The sequence below is a fragment of the Muscardinus avellanarius genome (genome assembly GCF_963383645.1).
Source record: "Muscardinus avellanarius genome assembly, chromosome: 6".
Lineage (NCBI taxonomy): Eukaryota > Metazoa > Chordata > Mammalia > Rodentia > Gliridae > Muscardinus > Muscardinus avellanarius.
Window position 1 is genome coordinate 94,035,638 of NC_137791.1, and position 19,976 is coordinate 94,055,613.

General features: G+C 36.2%; 1 protein-coding gene across 6 annotated transcripts in view; it reads right to left on the reverse strand.

The window, feature by feature from the left end:
- Positions 1–1,689: 1,689 nt before the first annotated feature.
- Positions 1,690–19,976, reverse strand: part of EXOC1 (exocyst complex component 1) — a gene marked incomplete at both ends in the record, with an annotated part of 56,487 nt that continues 38,200 nt past the window's right edge. For 4 of the 6 annotated variants that reach the window (XM_080697920.1, XM_080697919.1, XM_080697915.1 and 1 more), the window contains 8 exons: positions 1,690–1,842; positions 3,425–3,619; positions 5,176–5,375; positions 8,372–8,555; positions 11,488–11,716; positions 12,571–12,647; positions 14,490–14,597; positions 15,157–15,320. In XM_080697920.1, the coding sequence (XP_080554046.1) occupies positions 1,690–1,842; positions 3,425–3,619; positions 5,176–5,375; positions 8,372–8,555; positions 11,488–11,716; positions 12,571–12,647; positions 14,490–14,597; positions 15,157–15,320 (1,310 nt within the window). Of the gene's footprint in view, positions 1,843–3,424; positions 3,620–5,175; positions 5,376–8,371; positions 8,556–11,487; positions 11,717–12,570; positions 12,648–14,489; positions 14,598–15,156; positions 15,321–17,043; positions 17,089–19,976 lie in introns of all 6 variants that reach the window. The other 2 variants (XM_080697917.1, XM_080697916.1) reach the window with 1 other exon arrangement.

The following is a 19,976-nucleotide window of genomic DNA, read 5'->3' on the forward strand; positions in this document are numbered from 1 at the left end:
TATAATCAGAGCTGTTACAGCTCTAACCAGCTCCCCATATCACAACAGACTAAGGAGGCAGAGGAGGCAAAAGGCCTTGTATGTCCTATCTACATCCCCTTCTATCACGGTGGTGAACAGAACATTCTTGATCCTTGTCTAGAGCTTGTGGTCTGAGTAGAGGAGACAAGATAAAATAAAAAAGAGATCAATATATCTCAAATTCTGGTACATGCAATAAGGAAAAAAATAGGCTCTTATGAGAGGATTCTAGGGCAATGAGTAATTTAAATAAGGGAGATCAGGAAAAGCTGTTTAGGATTAGTGGAGACTAGTACAAGATCCAGACTATAGTCCTTCGATTTCTTAATTCTTCACTAGCCTCTTCTCTAGACGATTAGGAAAAATATTTAACTTCTAGGAAAACCTGTCTGGCATGAAATCAGATGGAAAAGTAAAATCGACTAGGTAACTGGCCTCAAAGACGTAGTTTCTCAAGATGGTTGGATTAAGGTGTTAGTTTGCTGAGATCAGCTTCTGGTGACGGCCCCCTTCCTGGCTTGCCAGATAGATGCCTTCCAGCTGCGTCTTCTCATGGTAGAGTGCTCTGGTGTTTTTTCCTCTTCTTAGGAGAGCACCAATTCTAGAGTCAGGTCTCAAGCCAGGTGTGGTGGTACATACCTGTAATCCCAGTACTTGGGAGGCTGAGACAAGAGGATCATAAACTCAAAGCCAGTCTCAGTAACTTAGGGAGGCCCTCAGCAAATTAATGAGACCCTGTTAAAAAAGAAAAAAATGTAGAATGCCCTTGGGTTCAATCCCTAGTAAACCCCCACCAAAATAGAATCAGCCTCCATTCTTACGACCTACTTTAACCTTAATCACCTTCTTAAAAGCTCCGTCTAAAGTATAGTCACATGGGGGATAAGGTTCAAACATGAATTTGGGGGTACACAGTTCAGTTTTATAAACTGTGCATTGTTTATTAGATATGGTCCTAAATGCTTTTGACACTATTATAAATGGTTTTCTTTTTTCTTTTTATTGTCTTATTGTCCTCATTACCTTTTGACGTACTCTGTGGTATATGGATACCTACAATTTTCATATAATGATTCTGTAAAGATTTGCTTTCAAACATAGTGCACAAAAATTTAGGAATGATGTTATCAAATATCAATTATTTTGAAAACTTTATTTCATATTTATTACTACATAGTCACATAATCCTCAAAATCTAAGTTTTGATCTAAAAACTGATCATGACATGAGCTCCCTTATCCATTTACACATTTGTTAGATAGCAGGAGACAACAGTTCTGTACAATATTTTAGTAGTAACATGATTTGTAAGCAACAGAAAAGTTATTAAATGCTAAGAACTCCCAATGTATTACACGTGGGATAACCACTCTCAAACACAAGAAGCTAGGCAGGAAAATTTCCTATTTAGCCATTAAAAACCACGAAAGGCATTTTATGACAAGATAAATGCTTTAGGTTACTACACAACCTATCGGGCAAATAAAATTGCCACTTAGGTTGATATTTCTGCATTTAATATTCGTAGCACAGCATTACTCACTTATCTGACACTTAATAATACATAAATTTTTACATCTGGGTTCTCAAAGCAATTGCTTGTCTTTTTATATAGTGTCTGGAGTACTGAGATTGCTTTATTCATTTAGCTTTCCTTCTTTCATAGGTTTAGTGGGACTGTGCAATACTGGAGCAATAATCCAGAATATCCTGAATAGTGAATTCCATTGTAACACCAGACCCAGGGTAACAGCGAGCTATCAAACCTTCAAAGTGCTTGTACTGGCGTATAAATTCATCCTGCATGGAGTGCCACACCACCTATCATGACAAAGAAAATAAAAGCTATTAACTATGAATGGAAATAATCCATAACCTAGTGTGTAGAAACAATACCATATGTAGTCTAAGAATTTGGCATCATATAGTATTCAGGATATACGATATGCGTTCTGTAGACAGGATCCGAGTCCATCTGCTAACAGGATCTGTGACCTCAAGTCCATGGCATCACTGTTCTGTGCCTCAAACTCCTCTTCTGTGGTAATAATATCTTCTCTCCCTAAGTTTCTTGTGAGAGTTAAACAAATGATTACATGCAAAGTGCTTAGCACAGTGCTTAGCATAAAGTGCTTAGCACAAATAAGCACTCATTATGTTTTAGCTATTATTATCCAACAGAAATTGGCTATGTACAATTATGTATGGGACCAAGACTAGTTATTAAATGAAATACAATAGTTAATGTTAAATCTACTTCAGATATAGTTTTTATTTTTCTTTATGTAATATTAAAGAAGGAAACCATTGTTTGATACTGTGGATAACACTAAGATCAGTGAGACCACTATCAGCAATCAAGCAATTTATAGTCTAGCATCAGAGACTATAACACAGACACCCATTCCCTAAACAGCATGCATATATATGTATGTATGTATGTGTGTGTGTGTGTGTGTGTGTGTGTGTGTGTTCCTGGGAATTGAACCCAGGGGCATTCTACCTCTGAGCTACACCCCAGCCCGATTTTTTTATTTTTTATTTTGAAACAGGGTTTCACTAAGTTGAAGATGACCTAAGTAGCTGAGGCTGGCCGTGAACCTGCGATCCTCTTGTCTCAGCTTTCCAAGTACTGGAATTAGAAGCATATGCCACCATGCCTGGCCCTAAACAGCCTATTTTTGCTTTTCATCTTTTAGCTTATACTATTTCTTCCACCACAAATGCAGTATTTTCTAAATAGGTTGTCTATGATGTTAAAATCAGAATTATTCTCACTCATTTCTGGGTCTTTCAGCATGATTTGTAAAGAATGATGGCATAAATCAGGGTTTAAATCTGACTCCAACCTCCATCAGCTGAGATCTCTGTCACATTGCTCTATTTTCCTAAGCTCTGATTTTGTAGATAGCCTTTATCCACAAAATGGCAGAGACAATAACAGCAGTGCCCATATGAAAGAGACATCATTTCTATTTTTCAAATTAGAAAAATGAGGCTTGGTGAGGTTAAGTAACTTGCCCTAAATCATGCAGCCTAATCTGGATCCAGATTATGAACCCATTTCTAACTCTAATCCCCATACTCAGAACCACTTCATTATACTAAACAATATTCATTTATTGTTTAGTACTACTCGCCTAAAGACTAAACAAACATAAAAATAAACCAAACCAAACACGAGGAACAACCTAATGCCTCACCACCACAATACATTAAGCAGAAGTCACGATCGTGCAACCAAATATGGTTGCTTCCTTCCTCACAATTCACTAGCCTTGTCTGTTCTTTATGGAACCTTCCTCTTACACCAAAACTGGACAATCTGTAGCATTTCTCAAGGAATGTTTTGGGGAAAAGCAATATATCTTCAAGCCAGGTTGGAAAAAAGAATAAAGCATACCTGAAGTAGGTTCTCCTCTTCACATAAATGCTTATCCACCTTCTTGTAGAGATTATCCAGGCCTTTTTTCACTTCCTTTCCAGGATATTCTTTAATAACTTTACGAAGTTCTTGTTTGTTAAACGCAAGCTGGTAACTGACTTCCTCTTCTCGTATACCCTGTGCTACACGAGCTTCGACACCTTCAAAGAAATGCTTCAAGGAAATGAGAAGAAACAATGGTTAAGAACTACTTTTATTATCATTAGAGCTGGGTGCTGTGGTTCATGCCTGTAAACTGAGCTCCCTGGAGGCTGAGGCAGGAGGATCACAAGTTTGAGGCCAACCTGGGCAATTTATGAGATCCTGTCTCAAAATAAAGGGTCTCCTTCCCCTTTCTTCCATTCTTTTTGTTTCCTTTTCCCTCTCCTTCCATGACAGATTCTTGCTAAGCTGCCTATGCTGGCCTAGAACTTTTGATCCTCCTGCCGCAGTCTTCGGAATAGCTTGGATTACAGGTGTGTGCCACAATTTATTCTGAATCGTGCCACTTTTATCAGAGACTAGTAATTTCAACACATCATATACAGGCAATGATAATCTTGTCTTTGCTAGCTCTTATTTATGTTTCAGGTCTTATTGCATTAGCTAGAACTTCAATAACAATGTTAAGCAATAAAGGCTCTAGACATGTTTCTACTTTACGTTTGGTTTCAAAGGAAATGCCTCCAATGCTACAGGTAAGTATCATACAGGCTTTAGGTCTGAGACGGACCTTTTATCTGAATAAAGGAGTATCTGTTTTTAATTGTGTAAGGAATTAATTCTGCATTTGATTGTCTTTCAAATATACTTGAATTACTGACAACAGATACATATGCTTTTAATTTTTTTTTTTGTTTTTTTGGGGGGATTGAACTCAGGGGCATACTATCTGAGCTATACCTCCAGCCCTTTTTAATTTTTGTTCTGAAACAAGGTCTTGCTAGGATGCTGCAAGTCTACTAAATTGCTGAGGCTGGTCTTGAATCATCTATTAGTCTATCATCCTGTCTCAGCCTCTAAGTACTGGTATTCCAGGCCTGTGCCTTGCACCGGGCAATCTATATTCTTTGATTCTAAGGGAATGGGGCAGGAGCCAGGAAGGATGGGGAGGAGTTCACCAAGTGCTGTGTGCATATATGTCCCTATCAATTTGAACTGCATTAAGATGTGAGACTACAATGCACAAATAAAACCACTGATAGAAGAAAAAACTTAGACGACTGATCACATTGTGAAAAAAGTTATAAGGGTCCATTTAAGTTTCTGCTCTGTTGCAAATGTTCCCTAAAACCATCATTTCTTAACTTTGATTATTACATCTGCTCTGGGAAATTACTCAAGCGAGAAAAGAAGGAAAGAGGCAATGTACAAAACAAATGTAGGTTTTTCTTTTATCTTGATAAGTTAGGAGAGCACAGACTTTGTTCACGCACAGCTTTGGACCTCACAAGCTGCTGTGAGGCAGGCAAGTTTATTTACTTTCTGTGTCTTTCCATGTAAAAATGGGTAATACTACCTTAGCTCAATCATTTTTAATAAGTTAAAAATTAAAAGAAATAATGTACACAGAGTATCTTGCAATGTAGCTCTGGTAATTGATTCCCATTCTTTGTCCCCCTGTGTGAAAACATCATCAAATTTAAGATAAATAAGTGTCTATATGTTGTTCATATGTAAACCGATGTATACAGGGTCAAAACCAGGAAAAATACTGAATGAAAACATACGTTTAGTTTTTCAAGAGGTTGTCCTAAAGAGTAGATGACATAAGACTGAAGGTGATCTGTGTACTTTTGTTTGGCTTCTTTTTTTTCAGCTTCAAGACATGAGATTTTCAGACGAGAAAGAGTTGCAAAAATATGGTGAAAGTTTTCCATCATAACCACATCCCTGGGGGTCTTCTGGCTTTCATTTGCCACTTTCTCCACTAAAATCAAGACGGAAAAAATTTTATATAACATCTTGAATATGAATATATTTAGTTATAAGAATAGTGATGTGATTGATTTTTTAAGCTTAAAAATTTAGTACATTTCTGTATGAAATAAAATACATTAGGTGGGCGTGGTGGTGCACACTTGTAATCCCAGTTCTTGGGAGGCTAAGACAATAGGATTGCAGGTTCGTGGCCAGCCTCAGCTACTTAGCAAAGCCCTCTTTCAAAATGAAAATAAGCTGGCTGTGGGGGCGCACACTTGAAATCCCTATACTTGGGAGGCTGAGACAGGAGAATAGCAGGTTTGAGGCCAGCCTCAGCTACTTAGTGAGGCCCTCCCAAACTTAGTGAGACCCTGTTTCAAGATAAAGAATGAAAAATAGGACTGGGAGTATACCTTGAAGGTAGAATACCCCTGGGTTCAAATCCCCAAAACTGCAAAAATGAAAGAAAAGAAAACAAAAAAAGGAATAAAAAATTGGGGCCAGGAGAGCCCAGAGGTAATCTGACATACAAATTGAAAACTTTTGTACAGTAAGACATCAGAAACAAAGTAAATTAAATGCAATTAAAATAATGAGATAACTTACAAGCTACTGGGTCAGTAAAAAAATGAAAAGATCAATAATATGTAGTAATATTCTGCATTAGTAAAGCGTATGTACTAAGCTTTCACCAACAGCTTAAAGAACTAATCTGGTATGAACTCTCAAAATTGTAATTTGGCAAAAGCCTTGAGATATATACAAACACTTGACCCAATAATTTCAATTCCAGTAATTTACTCAAAGGAAATTATTTAATAAGCATACCAAGACATGTAAATTAGGAATGATTAAGCTGGGCGTGGTGTCGCACACTTGTAATCCCTGCGCTTGGGAGGCTGAGACAGGAGGATCGCACAGGTTCAAAGCTAGCCTCAGCTACTTAGTGAGGCTCTCAGCAACTTAGTGAGACCCTGTTTCCAAATAAAGTATGAAACAGGTTTGGGAGTGTAGCCCAGAGGTATAAAAGCCCCTAAGTTCTACCCCCAGTATCACAAAAAAAGAGATACATGATTAATACATATTAATAGAAGATTTGGTAAGTAAATTGTGAAATGTAGACTAGATTATGCTGTCATTAAAAATGATTATGGTTATCTATATTAATTGACAAGGATAGGAATATAGGGTCCAGCAGTTCTAAATCAGTATGTTTAAGTCAGATCTGATGAAAATTTTGTAGGGTGGGTGGGTGTGTGTGTGTGTGTGTGTGTGTGTGTGTGTGTGTGTGTAGATATATGTATATATACTTTATATAAAGATAGAGTGACATCAAAAAGTTTGTAAGAATAAAAAAATAAAATGTGAATAATAAAATGTTATCTCTGTAAAGCAAGATTATAAATGATCTTTATTTTCTTCTTGCTTTCGGATTTGGGGGTGAAATGTAATGAGCACATCTTATTTTAGGATTAGATAGAACAGGCTATTTTCTATCTCTGGGATATACCCACAGCCCTATTTTACTTTTTATTTTGAAACAGTGTTTTGCTAAGTTGCTGGGGCTGTTGTCGAATCTGTGATCCTTCAGTCTTAGTCTCCCAAATCCTAGGATTACTGGCATGTACCACAGTACCCCTCTACTTTGAATTTTAAAAGAATATCACTACAATGTACCAATAAAAAGTTAAAAAAATAAAAATCAACCATATAAACAACCACTTATGAAATTTATCTTTTCTTCAGACTTGCTTCCACATGCAATTGATGAGATGATTCTGCTTCCTGTCCATTTTTTAGCTTTTAAAAATCTAATTTTGTGTGTGTGTGCGGGGGTACTGAGGTATTACACATCTGATACTCCCTCAGTCCTATTTCTTTTTGAAATAGAGATTTACTAAGTTGCCGAGCCTGGTTTTCACTATGATCCTCCTATCTCTGTCCTCACCCTGCAGGTACTGGCATTACAGGTGTGCACCATTGTGCATGGCTCAGCCTTTAAAACACTTGAATACTGCCGGGCATAGTGGCACATGCTTGTAACCCCAATATGTGGGAGGCTGAGACAGGAGTATGTCAACCTCAGCTACTTAGTGAGACTCTCCACAACTTAGTGAGACTGCTTCAAAAAAATAAAGAATAAAAAATAGGGCTGGGCATGTAGCTTGGATATAAAAGGCCAATTCAATTGTATTCATTTCCCAGTACCTTAAAAATAAATAAAATATAAAATTATTGAATATATGTAATTCAATCATATATGTTAAATGACATATCCATACCATTTCTAATTTAACTGTGGTATCTAAAATGGTAAAATTATATAGTATTATATAATTATGATATATAATAAATGAACTGAATCACTAAACTCTGTCATGTAACATAAGAAAATTGAGGCCCAAGGAAGTTAAGTGATTTGTTACAGTTCCACATACATCACTTCTTATCATCTTCAGAAGATTTTTTTTTTCAGAACTGGGGAGGTAATTTTTTTGTGGTTAAAAGATGATTTTTAGGTTAATAAGCACCAGAATAAGCACCTATGAACTCTACAATGAAAATGGTCACTGATGAATATGAAAAGGCTTTCTGTACTGCTTCTGTTTCAAATTTAAGAACTCTTTAATTTCAGAAAACCTAAGGGACTATAAAACATGGAAATCCTATCAGTCTCCAATTTTAATTTACCATAAATAATGAAAATAATAAGCCACAAATATTCTTTAGAATACAACAAAAGCAGCCAGGTGTGGTGGTGCATGCTTGTAATCCCAGCATTCGGGAAGCTGAGACTGGAGGATCACGGTTGGCAGACAGCTTCAGCTACTTAGTGAGGCCCTCCGCAACTTAGTGAGACCCTGTTTCAAAATAAAGAATAAAAAATTGGGCAGGGGGTGTAGTAGCTCGGAGGTCAAATGCCCCTGGGTTCCACCCCCAGACCCACACACACACACACACACACACACACACACACACACAAAAAATACAACAAAAGCTTACCATTAACAAACACTCCTCTGATAAGTTTGGTATACGCTTTATCCAGGTCTCCACGACGCTCAGCATTTTTAAAGATCGATTCTGCGAGCCCAGCAAATTCTTCAAATTCAGCAACAAATGGGAGAATTCCTACCTTACTCTTCTTTGAGATCTTTACTTCTTCCATTTGCCTTATTTGGTTACTCTAAAGTTAGGCAGAAGGCAGGGAAGAGAAATACCCAAACAACTTAAAAATGACATATAATAATCAAATGCATACATCATAGAGGCAGGACACTGGTACCTACAACATTTTGGATGCTTATCTGCAAATTGAACTGTTGAAGATGAATCACAACAAGGATAACAAAAGCTAATCCTACATTAAACATTTTTCTAATATGCATTATTTAAGAAAATGAAATCAAGGGGAAAATCAAAATTATTTAAAAGAAGCTACAATTGAGGGCTATAAATTTTCATCTTTATTCCAAATAAAAATAATCAATATGCATTCCAATAATGTATGAAAGACAGAGACAAGGCAGTTGCTTATTTTGTGTTAGAGCAGAGCATACACCAGAGCACAGAGAACATATAGGATCTATCCAGGTTACTTCCGGTTGGTGGTACGTGGCCAAGTTTGAGAACCATAGCCATTTCCAATATTCTCTTTGGGAGTATAAGAACAGGGAGGGAGTTCAGGCATGTCTAGTACGAAATTGCATTATATAGTTTTCTATATAATAGTTATTTACTCTAAGTTCAGCAAAGTACTTGTGCATGATGGTGATAAAGTACAAAAGGGACATTTCGTTTAGACAGAAGCCAGACATCTGAGTTTAAAAAGATCGATGGCTTCGGTGATGGTTCTATGTAATTCTCAGGGGATCTAGATCTGTTCACAGGTAGAATTAAACATTTAAATCATTTCAACTTCTTCCTAAAATTTCATTGTACTGCAATTTGAGGAAGAAAACTTGAAAACCGTTTGACATATGGATTAAAAAAGTAATTATTTCTAGGCTGTAGGTATTAGTAAAAGAAAGCTCTGTGATACTGTCAACTATTTCATATTATCTTTTTTAATGTTCCTCTTCATCAGTATTGATAACTGTCAGCTACAAAAATGGATGCAGTAGAGAAGGCAGTGGTAAGACTGCAGGTGCCGGAGCCAGACTGGGTTTAAATAGCAGCTCTGTTGCCTTTTAACTGTTGACTTGAGTAAACCAACTTCACCTCTCCAAGTACCACCCCAAGGGAGGGTGGTAGTGTTGAGGACAGGATGAGATGGTGTATGCCAAATGTGTAGTGAGACCTGTGCCTCCTATGGAGTAAGCACTCACGTATAAATGCTGGGCTACTGTTCTTATTAAGCTGCATGCAGATATTCTTCTGTGTGGCATTTAAATATACATATATACATATATATATATATATGTATATATGTATATGTATTTTTTTTTGTGGGTGCGGGGATGGAACCCAGGGGCATCTGACCTCTGAGCTACACCCCTGTCCTATTTTTTATTCTTTATTTTGAAACAGGGTCTCACTAAGTTACGGAGTGACTCACTAAGTAGCTGAGGCTGTCCCCAAACCACGATCCTCCTGTCTCAGTCTTCGAATGCTGGGATTATAAGCCTGTGCCACCGTGCCCGGCTGCATTTAAATATATTTAAAGGTACAGGATGCAGATTATATTTGGGAGATACTTGAGCATTAACAGAAAATGTTATTTTTTTTTGTATGCGCATGCTGCACATGCTGGGGACTGAACACAGGGCCTTTAAGCAAGTGTTCTAGCAAGAGCTATACTCTAAGTCCCCCCAAAATGTGTGTGTTTGTGAGGGTGTGAGAGAGTGTGTGTGTGTTTTGCTGTACTGAGGATGAAACCCAGGGGCATTCTACCTCCAAGCTACATGCCCAGGCCTATTTTTTATTCTTTATTTTGAAACACGGTCTCATTGAGTTGCAAAGGACCTCACTAAGTAACTAAGGCTGTCCATGAACCGCAATCCTCCTGTTTCAGCCTTCTAAATGTTGGGATTACAAGCATGTGCCACCAAGCGCAGCTCCCAAGAAATGTTTTTTTTTTTTTTTTTTTTTTTTTTTTTGCAGGCCTGGGAATGGAACCCAGGGGCATTTGACCTCCAAGCTACACCCCCTGACCTATTTTTTATTCTTTATTTTGAAACCGGGTCTCACTGAGTTGCAGAGGGCCTAAGTAGCTGAGGCTGTCCGCGAATCGCGATCCTCCAGTCTCAGCCTTCCAAATGCTGGGATTACAAGCGTGCGCCACCATGCCCGGCAATTCTTTATTTTGAAACCGGGTCTCACTGAGTTGCAGAGGGCCTCACTAAGTAGCTGAGGCTGTCCGCGAATCGCGATCCTCCAGGTCTCAGCCTCCCGAATGCTGGGATTGCAAGTGTGCGCCACCACGCCCGGCTTTCCCAAGAAATGTTTTAAATGATGATTATCCTCTCTGGATTTGTAACAAAATAGAAACACCACATTCATTTAAGAAGAGAGCCATCTATAAACAAATTCTGAAAAAAATCATCCAGATTTCTCTCAAGCTGCAGGTAAATGCTATTCCCATTTGGCAATCACATATAAGAACATTAAGTGCTACAACACCCAGTAGTACAATTTATTCTCAACATAAAGGAGTATAATTATTAAAGTTATGAAACTATTAAAATAAAAATTATCAAAGTTACGAAGCTATTAATTAAAATAAAGTTTAAACTATCAATTAAAATAATTCAACTAATTTTTATTGGACTATATGAAAAGAATTCCAACTTAGAATCCCAGTGACAATTTCACCTCTTTCATTAAATCAGTGATTGCTGATTAGTAAACAGATGCCAGTGCCTGTGGCTCTCTTTAGCAGCTGCTACCATGTGCCGTCTACTCCAGAATTTGCCAGGATTCACGACACAGAAAGGAAACTACCTGGTAGAGTGGAATCCAACTAACTGTTCATATAGGTTGGTGCCAACGTCTGTTTTCAAAGGCTTTGGGGGACATGAAGAGTATCACCCCAAGAGAAACCTGGAGATCTCCTGATTTAAACACATTTACCTAATTTTAAAAATTATTAGAATTCCTGTTATTTTTAAGAAACTTACAATACATTTGTCAAAGTTCCTTTTGACAGTCACCAAAACGTTTCCCAATGTAGTACTTAGAAAAGAAGCTGGGTCCACATTTTGTGCAGTCCACACATGATGACTCATTTTGACTAGCATGTAAAGGGAGTTAAAACTGTCAATCTTGTCTCCTAATGCAATTAGGTTGTTCAGTTCTGGCTCAATGCAGCGAAATATTTTAATCATCATTTGGCGAATCATATCTTTCCTGTGCAAGAAACATACAAAAACACAGAAAGTTATTATAAGGTTTAGGTGAATTCACCTTTAATCCACAATACGAAAAAAATGAGTAAAGTTTGTTATTTAAATTAAAAATGTCCAAACATAATAAACGACTTATTCTATAGGAGGTCTCCATTATAAAACTATTTTACTGAAAGTAAGTTCTATCAGTCAAACTAACTGTATGTCATTTGTAAAGCTGGGTCCTGAAATGTGCTTTGTGATTGGTTACCTCCTATGAAAAAACGAGGAGGAGGAAGGGGGGAGAGAATGGGGTAAGCATTAGGCAAGGGCTAAATGAGTAATGTGTACATGTATGCCTCTTCCAACTTGTACCTCATTAAGGTATATGATTACAATGCGCCAATTAAAAATAAATATCAGAGGCCGGGCGTGGTGGCGCACACTTGTAATCCCCGCGCTTGGGAGGCACAGACAGGAGGATCATGAAGGTTTGAAGCCAGCCGCAAGCGCGCTGGCTTAGGAGACCCTGTTTCCAAATAAAAATGTAAAAATAGATCTGGGAGTGTAGCCCGGAGGTAGAAGGGCTTCCAGGAACCCCAGTACCACCAAAATAAACAAATAAATAAATAAATACAAAAATAAATATCAGGATTGACTGTCTCTCTTGTTATTACTGGAAAGAAGAGTTGAAGAGCCATATAGCAGGATGAATTTTAATCCAGTAAAATGTTCCTAATAAGATAGTAGGCACTTACATTGGTGCTGTCAGGTCACTGAGAAGTACCTGCCCTGCTCAATGAGCAGCACCTCTCCATGCTTCAATTTCAAGTTTATTATTTCTAAAATAAACAACAGATAGCAACAAATACATACTCAGATGAAACAGTAAGTGGTGTGCCAGAATTATGCGGCCGTGATAATGTTCCTCCATCCAGGTCCTCTGCATCAGTCTGCAAAAATTATTCAGGTACTTTACATAATAAAAGACCAAAAAAAGACTATTTTATATAGCAAAAGCCTGCTCAGTCTTAAAATGCCTAGAAGAGAATAAATTATGAAAAATAATGATTTTTGATGGGTTAGTATGCTATTTAAGGATGTTCACAAGCCAAGCGTGGTGGCACACACTTGTAATCCCCTGCCCTTGGGAGGTGGAGACAGGAGGATCGTGCAGGTTTGAAGCCGGCCTTGCTGCCTTAAGAGACCCTGTTTCCAAATAAATATAAAAATAGATCTGGGAGTGTAGCCTAGAGGCAGAAGGGTTCCATCCCCAGTATCACCAAATAAATAAATAAATAAATAAATAAATAAATAAATAAATAAATAAATAAATAAAAAGAATGTTCACAAGATGCTGTGTTCTTAGATTTTATTTTAAAATTATTGTGGGGTAAGAAGTTGTATTTGTGTGTGGAGGGAGGGTACTAGGGGCTGGAAAGTATTAGGAATGGGAAGGCAGCTCAAAGAAAAAAATTTTAAAAATGTCCAAAACAATGTTCAAAAGGAAATTTTTTATTTTTTTGTGGTATTGGGGATGGAACTCAGGGGCATTCTATCTCTGAGCTACAGTCCCAGTCCTACTTTATTTTTTATTTGGAAACTGGGTCTTACTCAATTGATGAAAGTCTCACTACTTGTTGAGGCTATCCTTCAACCTGTGATCCCCTTGTCTCAGCCTCCCAAGTACTGGGATTACAAGCATGCACAACCATGCCCGGCTTCAAAACGGAATTTAAACAAGAAAATCTCATCAATCATTCTAATAAAACTTCATTACTTAAAAAATAAAAAATCTTATAACGGCCAACAAATAAGCAAATTTATCACCACAACTGTCATTAGCAACAATAAACTCTCAGCCATTTCTAGAAATAATAAATTTCTCATTCATTTTATAACTGTTTTTTATATGTTGGTTGTCTGAGGCATAAATTTTTTTAGATGATCTTAATTTAAAAATCACTGTATTTGTATTTGTGTGTGTGTGTGTGTGTGTGTGTGTGTGTGTGGTACTGGGGATTGAACTCGGGGTTATACCCTCTGAGTTATACCCCCCAACCCTGTTTTTTATTCTTTATTTTGAAACAGGGTTTCGCTAAATTGCAGAGGGCCTCACTAAATAGCTAAGGTTTGTCTCAAATCTACAATCTTCCTGCCTCATCCTCTCAAGTACTGGGTTTACAAGAGTGTGCTACTATGCCTGCCTGTATTATGTTTTTACAAAATATTCTAGAATATTTCTATGTTTTTACAAAATATTCTAAAATATTTCTTCAAAATATTCTAGAAAATATAATTATATTCTCTTACATTTATGCCACTTGAAAGACATGCAGAAGAGGTAGCATTATTTCTGCTTTACAGAAGATGAAAACTGGGGATTAAATAATAGGTTTACTGCCTGGCTTGTAGCTGATAAAGCCACAAAATAGATTCAGACTTAGATCTTTTCCTACATGACAGTATAAGCTCTAGCCTTACCTTTCTAATCATATTTTTCTTGGTAATTAGCAAACTGTTAAAATTACTTTTTGTGTAATGTTCTTTGCAAACTAAACCCAGATGTTTTCCCCCTCATCAATTTTGAGAATGTTTAGGTTTAAGACATGTTGGGATATTAGGTGCTCAAACTCTATCACTGCTTCTATTATTTTGTGGTATAACAAAAATGCTTAAAGATTATTATATCACAAATCCTTTTCTGCTTGGATACTGAAACTGTCACCCTATATCACATGCTAATCAGTTTGTTACAGACTTTAAATACTAGTTAAAATAGATGTGATTCATACCATAGTTCCAGGCATACTTTGATGTTGCTGCAGTTTGAAAAATTTACTTATGAAGTCCTGTTCTGCCAGACACAGAGGTTCCAGTTCACTTAGTACCTGTTCAAAGATCTAAAGAAATTCAAAATAATCCTGTAATGAAAGGACTTTACCAAATGCTTAAAATAACATTCCATATTTCATTTACTCATCTGAAGGGATCATGGATCTATAATCTTAACAGAGTCCCAAAGACAAACTCTTCCAAAATTGGCAGGACAATGCAGTATTATCCAGGTAAAATATGACCACAGAATATATATAGAATAAAATTCACAGTTATTCACTTTTAATCTGTAAAAATGAACAAAAAATAAACTTTTAAACTTATTTGACACGGTACAGAGGCCAGTTAATCTATTTATTTTCTGTGGCTGTTCAAACAACTTAAGGTTAGGGATGAAAGTACTTTATGATTTATAAAGCATAAATTTATGTTACTTAGTTGATAATTCACATTTTAGTTGCTATTTGACTAGAATATTTTTAATTCAATTCAGAACTGTAAATAAAGACAGTTAATGTCTTAAAGAATCTAAATTTTTGAACATACTTAAATCAATCACAAAATGCTTTTAGAAATGAAAACTAAAGTTAATATTTAGGAAATATTTATTTCTTATATTTTTACCTTATCAAATTTGGTTCTGTCAGCAACATCGAGGTCAGAGGCAGACATGTTTCCCATATCCAAAAGGGATGACGACTGGGATCTGCGGTTCCCTGAACTCTGAACACTGAGTTTATTTAGGCTAGAAGTAGATCCAGTTAGTTTCCCAGAACTTCCATGAAGACCTAAGAAATAATAATGCTTTGAAAGTTGTGATCCTTATGAATAAGATCCAGAGTACAATCAAGGCCATCTTCTACTGTTTTTGTCTCCCAGGACCTATTTTAGTTAGTGCACAATCTATACATGGGACAGAATGTGAAGTTCTCTTATCTTTCAGTAACATTTGTATCCTATTCCACAGTTTATTGTAAAGAGAAGCAAAACTACACACAACCACAGAACAGGACTGAAAAGACCTTAAAGGTCAGATAGTGTGTTTACCAGTCCCATTATATAACTGTATGGTGCTTTCTCTAAAGTATTAGTCTGGAACCATTTAAAAGACAGGAATATGGATAATGGTCACCAAGTCCCATGTTAGCATACTAGCAAAATCATAATATGATTTTGTTATATTTCTGTAGGAAACTGCCATATATCAGTATTATCCCCTCCACATTAAATCAGTATGTTGGGTTGAATGACATGAAACTGCCAATACTTGATCATTATGCTCTCCAAAAAAAGTCAATTACATATGATTAATCTTAATATAGTCTTAAACCCAGAAACTCTGCTTAGATTTCGAGTAAGTGAATAGATTATAGTTTTGTTTTTGTTTTTGTTTTTGTTTTGTGTGTGTGGTACTGTGGATTGAGCCCAGAGGCATCGAATCTCCAAGCTACACCCTCAGCACTATTTTACTTTATTTTTTAAATAGGGTCTTCCCTAAGTTGATGAAAGTCTCATTACTTGCCGAGCCTGTTCTAAAACCTACGATCCTCCTGTCTCAGCCTCCCAAGTACTGAGATTACAAGTGTGCGCCACCATACCAGGCATACAGTTCTTTAAAATGTAGAAAAAAAACACAGAAGAAAAAAAGCACTCTGATAACTTCTTATATTTAAAACACTGACATACAATGCATATATCACTAGCTATACTAATATGAGTTAAGGTATCCTTCAAAGCCATGAAGAAAAAATAAAACATGTGTCTGGATAATAAACCACATATACTAAGGAATTAAAGGATTCCATTTTTAGAATTAAAGTGATACTTTGATTCAAAATTAAACATAAACAATAAATAAAATATTTTAAAACGTTCTTGACTACTTCTCAGTTAATTTGTACTACTTGCTAATGGTCAGAAGGGACAAATGAAGACAGAGAAGGACAAACTTTGACTTCATTATGCAAATCTGACCATATCTTTTTCTTTTTTTTTTTTTTTTTTTGGTGGTACTGGGGATGGAACCCAGGGGCCTTCTACCTCGGGGCTACACTCCCAGACCTATTTTATATTTTATTTGGAAACATGGTCTCACTAAGTTGCTGAGAGCCTCACTAAGTAGCTGAGGCTGGCTTTGAACCTGCACGATCCTCCTATCTCAGTCTCCCAAGTGTGGGGATTACAAGCATGCGCCACCACGCCTGGCTGACCATATCTTTAAGTATTATTACAGAGTTTCTAAACACAGCCTGAAATAGAAGCATGATGGTTAAGCCTTTTTATAAATTTTTTGACCCAAGCCTTATTATTTGCCATATAATTTTAATTATATTACATATTTCTTAGATATAGCTATACCACTCCTATCATGTTGGTTTTCTTTCTGCAGTACTGGGCAATTCAGAGCAATCAATATTTCTGGTATTCACTTTTTTCTAGACAAACAACTAACTTCTAGACATCAAACAAACATGCATTGAGAATACCTACTAATACACTAAGCATACTCACTCTCTGTTTCCTGTTTGACAGCACTTTCTTTTCGAGGCAGTGTAGCTGTGATGGATTAGGTTGCAAGCATCAAAGACAAAGACAAGTTAATAAACTGCAATTGCACAAACCATGCACAAGAGGAAGTTAAAGCTCTAGTTTAAAAGACACATGCAAAGAACCATGAGCATCAAGTAACGAGAGGTGCGAACACATGTTTAGTTGGTCAGCTACTGTTTTTGAGAAATTATGAGAGAGAAAAAATTTTAATAGTCTTTTAATGTACTATTTTTACTCAAATTTTCTGAAAAAAATTCATATTTGTCAACCCCCCTCCCACATATTTTTAAATCTTTTTTTTAACTTTAGGAAACTAGTACATTTTAAATTTAAAAGACAATTTGCGTATTTTGGTTTCCTGAGAAATATGTAGTTCAAGTAATAATTTAAATATAGTGGAAATTATTAGAATGAAGTAGATTTAGACATTAACAATTTTTATTACTTGAAAGCTCCTGAAAAGATACTCTATTGTACTAAATAATTTTATACTGTATCTGGTAAAAAAAAAATTAAGTGGGGCTTTAAGACAATTTTTAAAATAAATCCAAATATCAAGCTGAATTCCTTAGTAACTGGCTTATGAATATCTAGAATGAAAAGTACATATTATAATACTATCAGGAAACATATAGAGTAAAATTGAGGAGACAGATTTAATATAGAAATCTGAACTTGTTTAGGTACATGTGGCATTTCTATTATTCTAAAACTTTGCTCTATATAACATTTATAAATTAATTTTAAGCTCATCTTGTGAACCATTCTAAACTCAAACTAGAAGTTACTGTGTAAAGCAAGAAAAGAAGTCGCAGAATGAGACATAAAATGGGAGAATATAATTGTAACCTAAAATTATCATAAAAACAGAGACTGTATCTGCCATACTTTCAAGGAAAAGCTCAAGTGCAAGTTTCTAACTTGTCACACCAGTGACACACACATCTTTCCAGTCTTGGGCAAGCAGGAGCCACTGAGGATCTACCAGCTAGCCAATTGAAACAGTACTTTCTAGCAGTTTTAGGCGCTACTATGTTCAGCAGTTCTTGAGCAAAGACCAGTATTTCATATAGTTTCCTTCTTTTCAGCAGCCAATAGTAAAGAAGAGAGCTAGTAACAATACTCACGTAATTTTTTTTTTGGGGGGGGGTCTGGGGATGAAACCCAGGGGCATTTGACCTCCAAGCTATACTCCCTGCCCTATTTTTTATTCTTTATTTTGAAACATGGTCTCACTAAGTTGCGGAGGGCCTCACTAAATAGCTGAGGCTGTCCGCGAATTGTGGTCCTCCTGTCTCAGCCTTCTGAATGCTGGGATTACAAGCGTGTGCCACCATGCCTGGCCTCAGGTAAAATTTTAAGTTCCTTTACGTAACCCCCAGTAGAATATAAACTTCATAAGGGTAGAATCTTTGTTCATTGTTCCATTCTCAGTATGTAAAACTGTACTTATTATATAATATATAATAAATAAATACTTATTAATCTCATAGGCAGCCCTGAATTCAGTCTGTATTCAAGACTACTTTTGAAATCAAGATTTCTTAGGGATGTGTGTGTGTGTGTGTGTGTGTGTGTGTGTGTGTGTGTGTGTATGTACATATTTATTTGTGGTGCTAGAGACTGAACCTCTGAGCTACACCCCTATCCCTATCTTATTTTTTATTTTGAAACAATGTACTCATTAAGTTGTGGAGGACTTCACTAAGTTGCTGAAGCTGAACCTGAGATCTTCCTGTCTCAGACTCCCAAGTACTGGGATTACAAGCATGTGCCACCATACCCAGCAAGATTTCTTAGTTTAGTGGAGAAACAATTACAAAATAATGTTAGCTTATCATTTTAAAGATTTTTGGAATGCTAAATAAGAGGGAGAACAATAATTTATAGGTGTAATAAATTAAGGAACTAAAATATCATATAAGGAAAAAAAAACATGATTTTTAAAATAATTACTAAATTTTCTGTGCCTGCCATTCACTACGTATTTTTATAGGATACAAATAAAAAGCAGTAAAATATCAATCCTAGGGTAAGAATTCTTTGCCTTTGAGAATATCAAATTAAACTTATTAGTCAGAAAGGCAACAATCGACATAAAGACCTTACCACAAAGGCAAGTATCTTTGGTATCTCTTTTGTGTATGTGTGTGTGGTTATGGGGATTGAACCACTGTCATTCTACTTCCAAGCTATAACCTTCAGGCCATATATATATATATATTGTTTTGGAAGTAGTTCTCACTAGGTTGCTGAGTCTCATCTCACTAAGTTGCCAAGGCTGGTCTCGAACCTGTGATCTTCCTGTCTCAGCCTTCTAAGTACTGGGATTACAAGCCATGCTCCACTATGTTCAGCTCAGCATTTATCAGCATTCGTGACCCACCCCACAGTTTCAGACTAAGTAAAAAGCAAAATAAATTTAAATTTAATTTATAATTACCTTATTTTGACTCACTTAAAAGGTATCTTTCCCAATTTGGGGTTTTTATTTTAATTATAATTACTATTAAAATTCATTTAAACACAATTGAGATCTCTGAAAAATACCTTTGAAAAAATTTACATTCTACCTTATTAAGAACTTTTCAAAGTCATTTACATTTAGCTTGAAAGTTACTTTTAAAAATTCTAACTAATAAGTTAGATCTTCGAGGACAAACCAAACAATTTATCCTCTGATTTTGTTTTTTTTTCTTCTGTAGCTACTCTCAAAAGAAGTGACATTGTAATTTTTTGGATAATTAAATGCCACAAATTACTTTCCTATTCTTTGATATTTAATTGATGCACAGAAGAGATGCAATTTTAAAACTCTGAAAGCTCCTTCTAAATTTGCATATGTGAAAAAACATTTTTTTGTGTGGTACCGGGGATTGAATCTAGAGGCATTC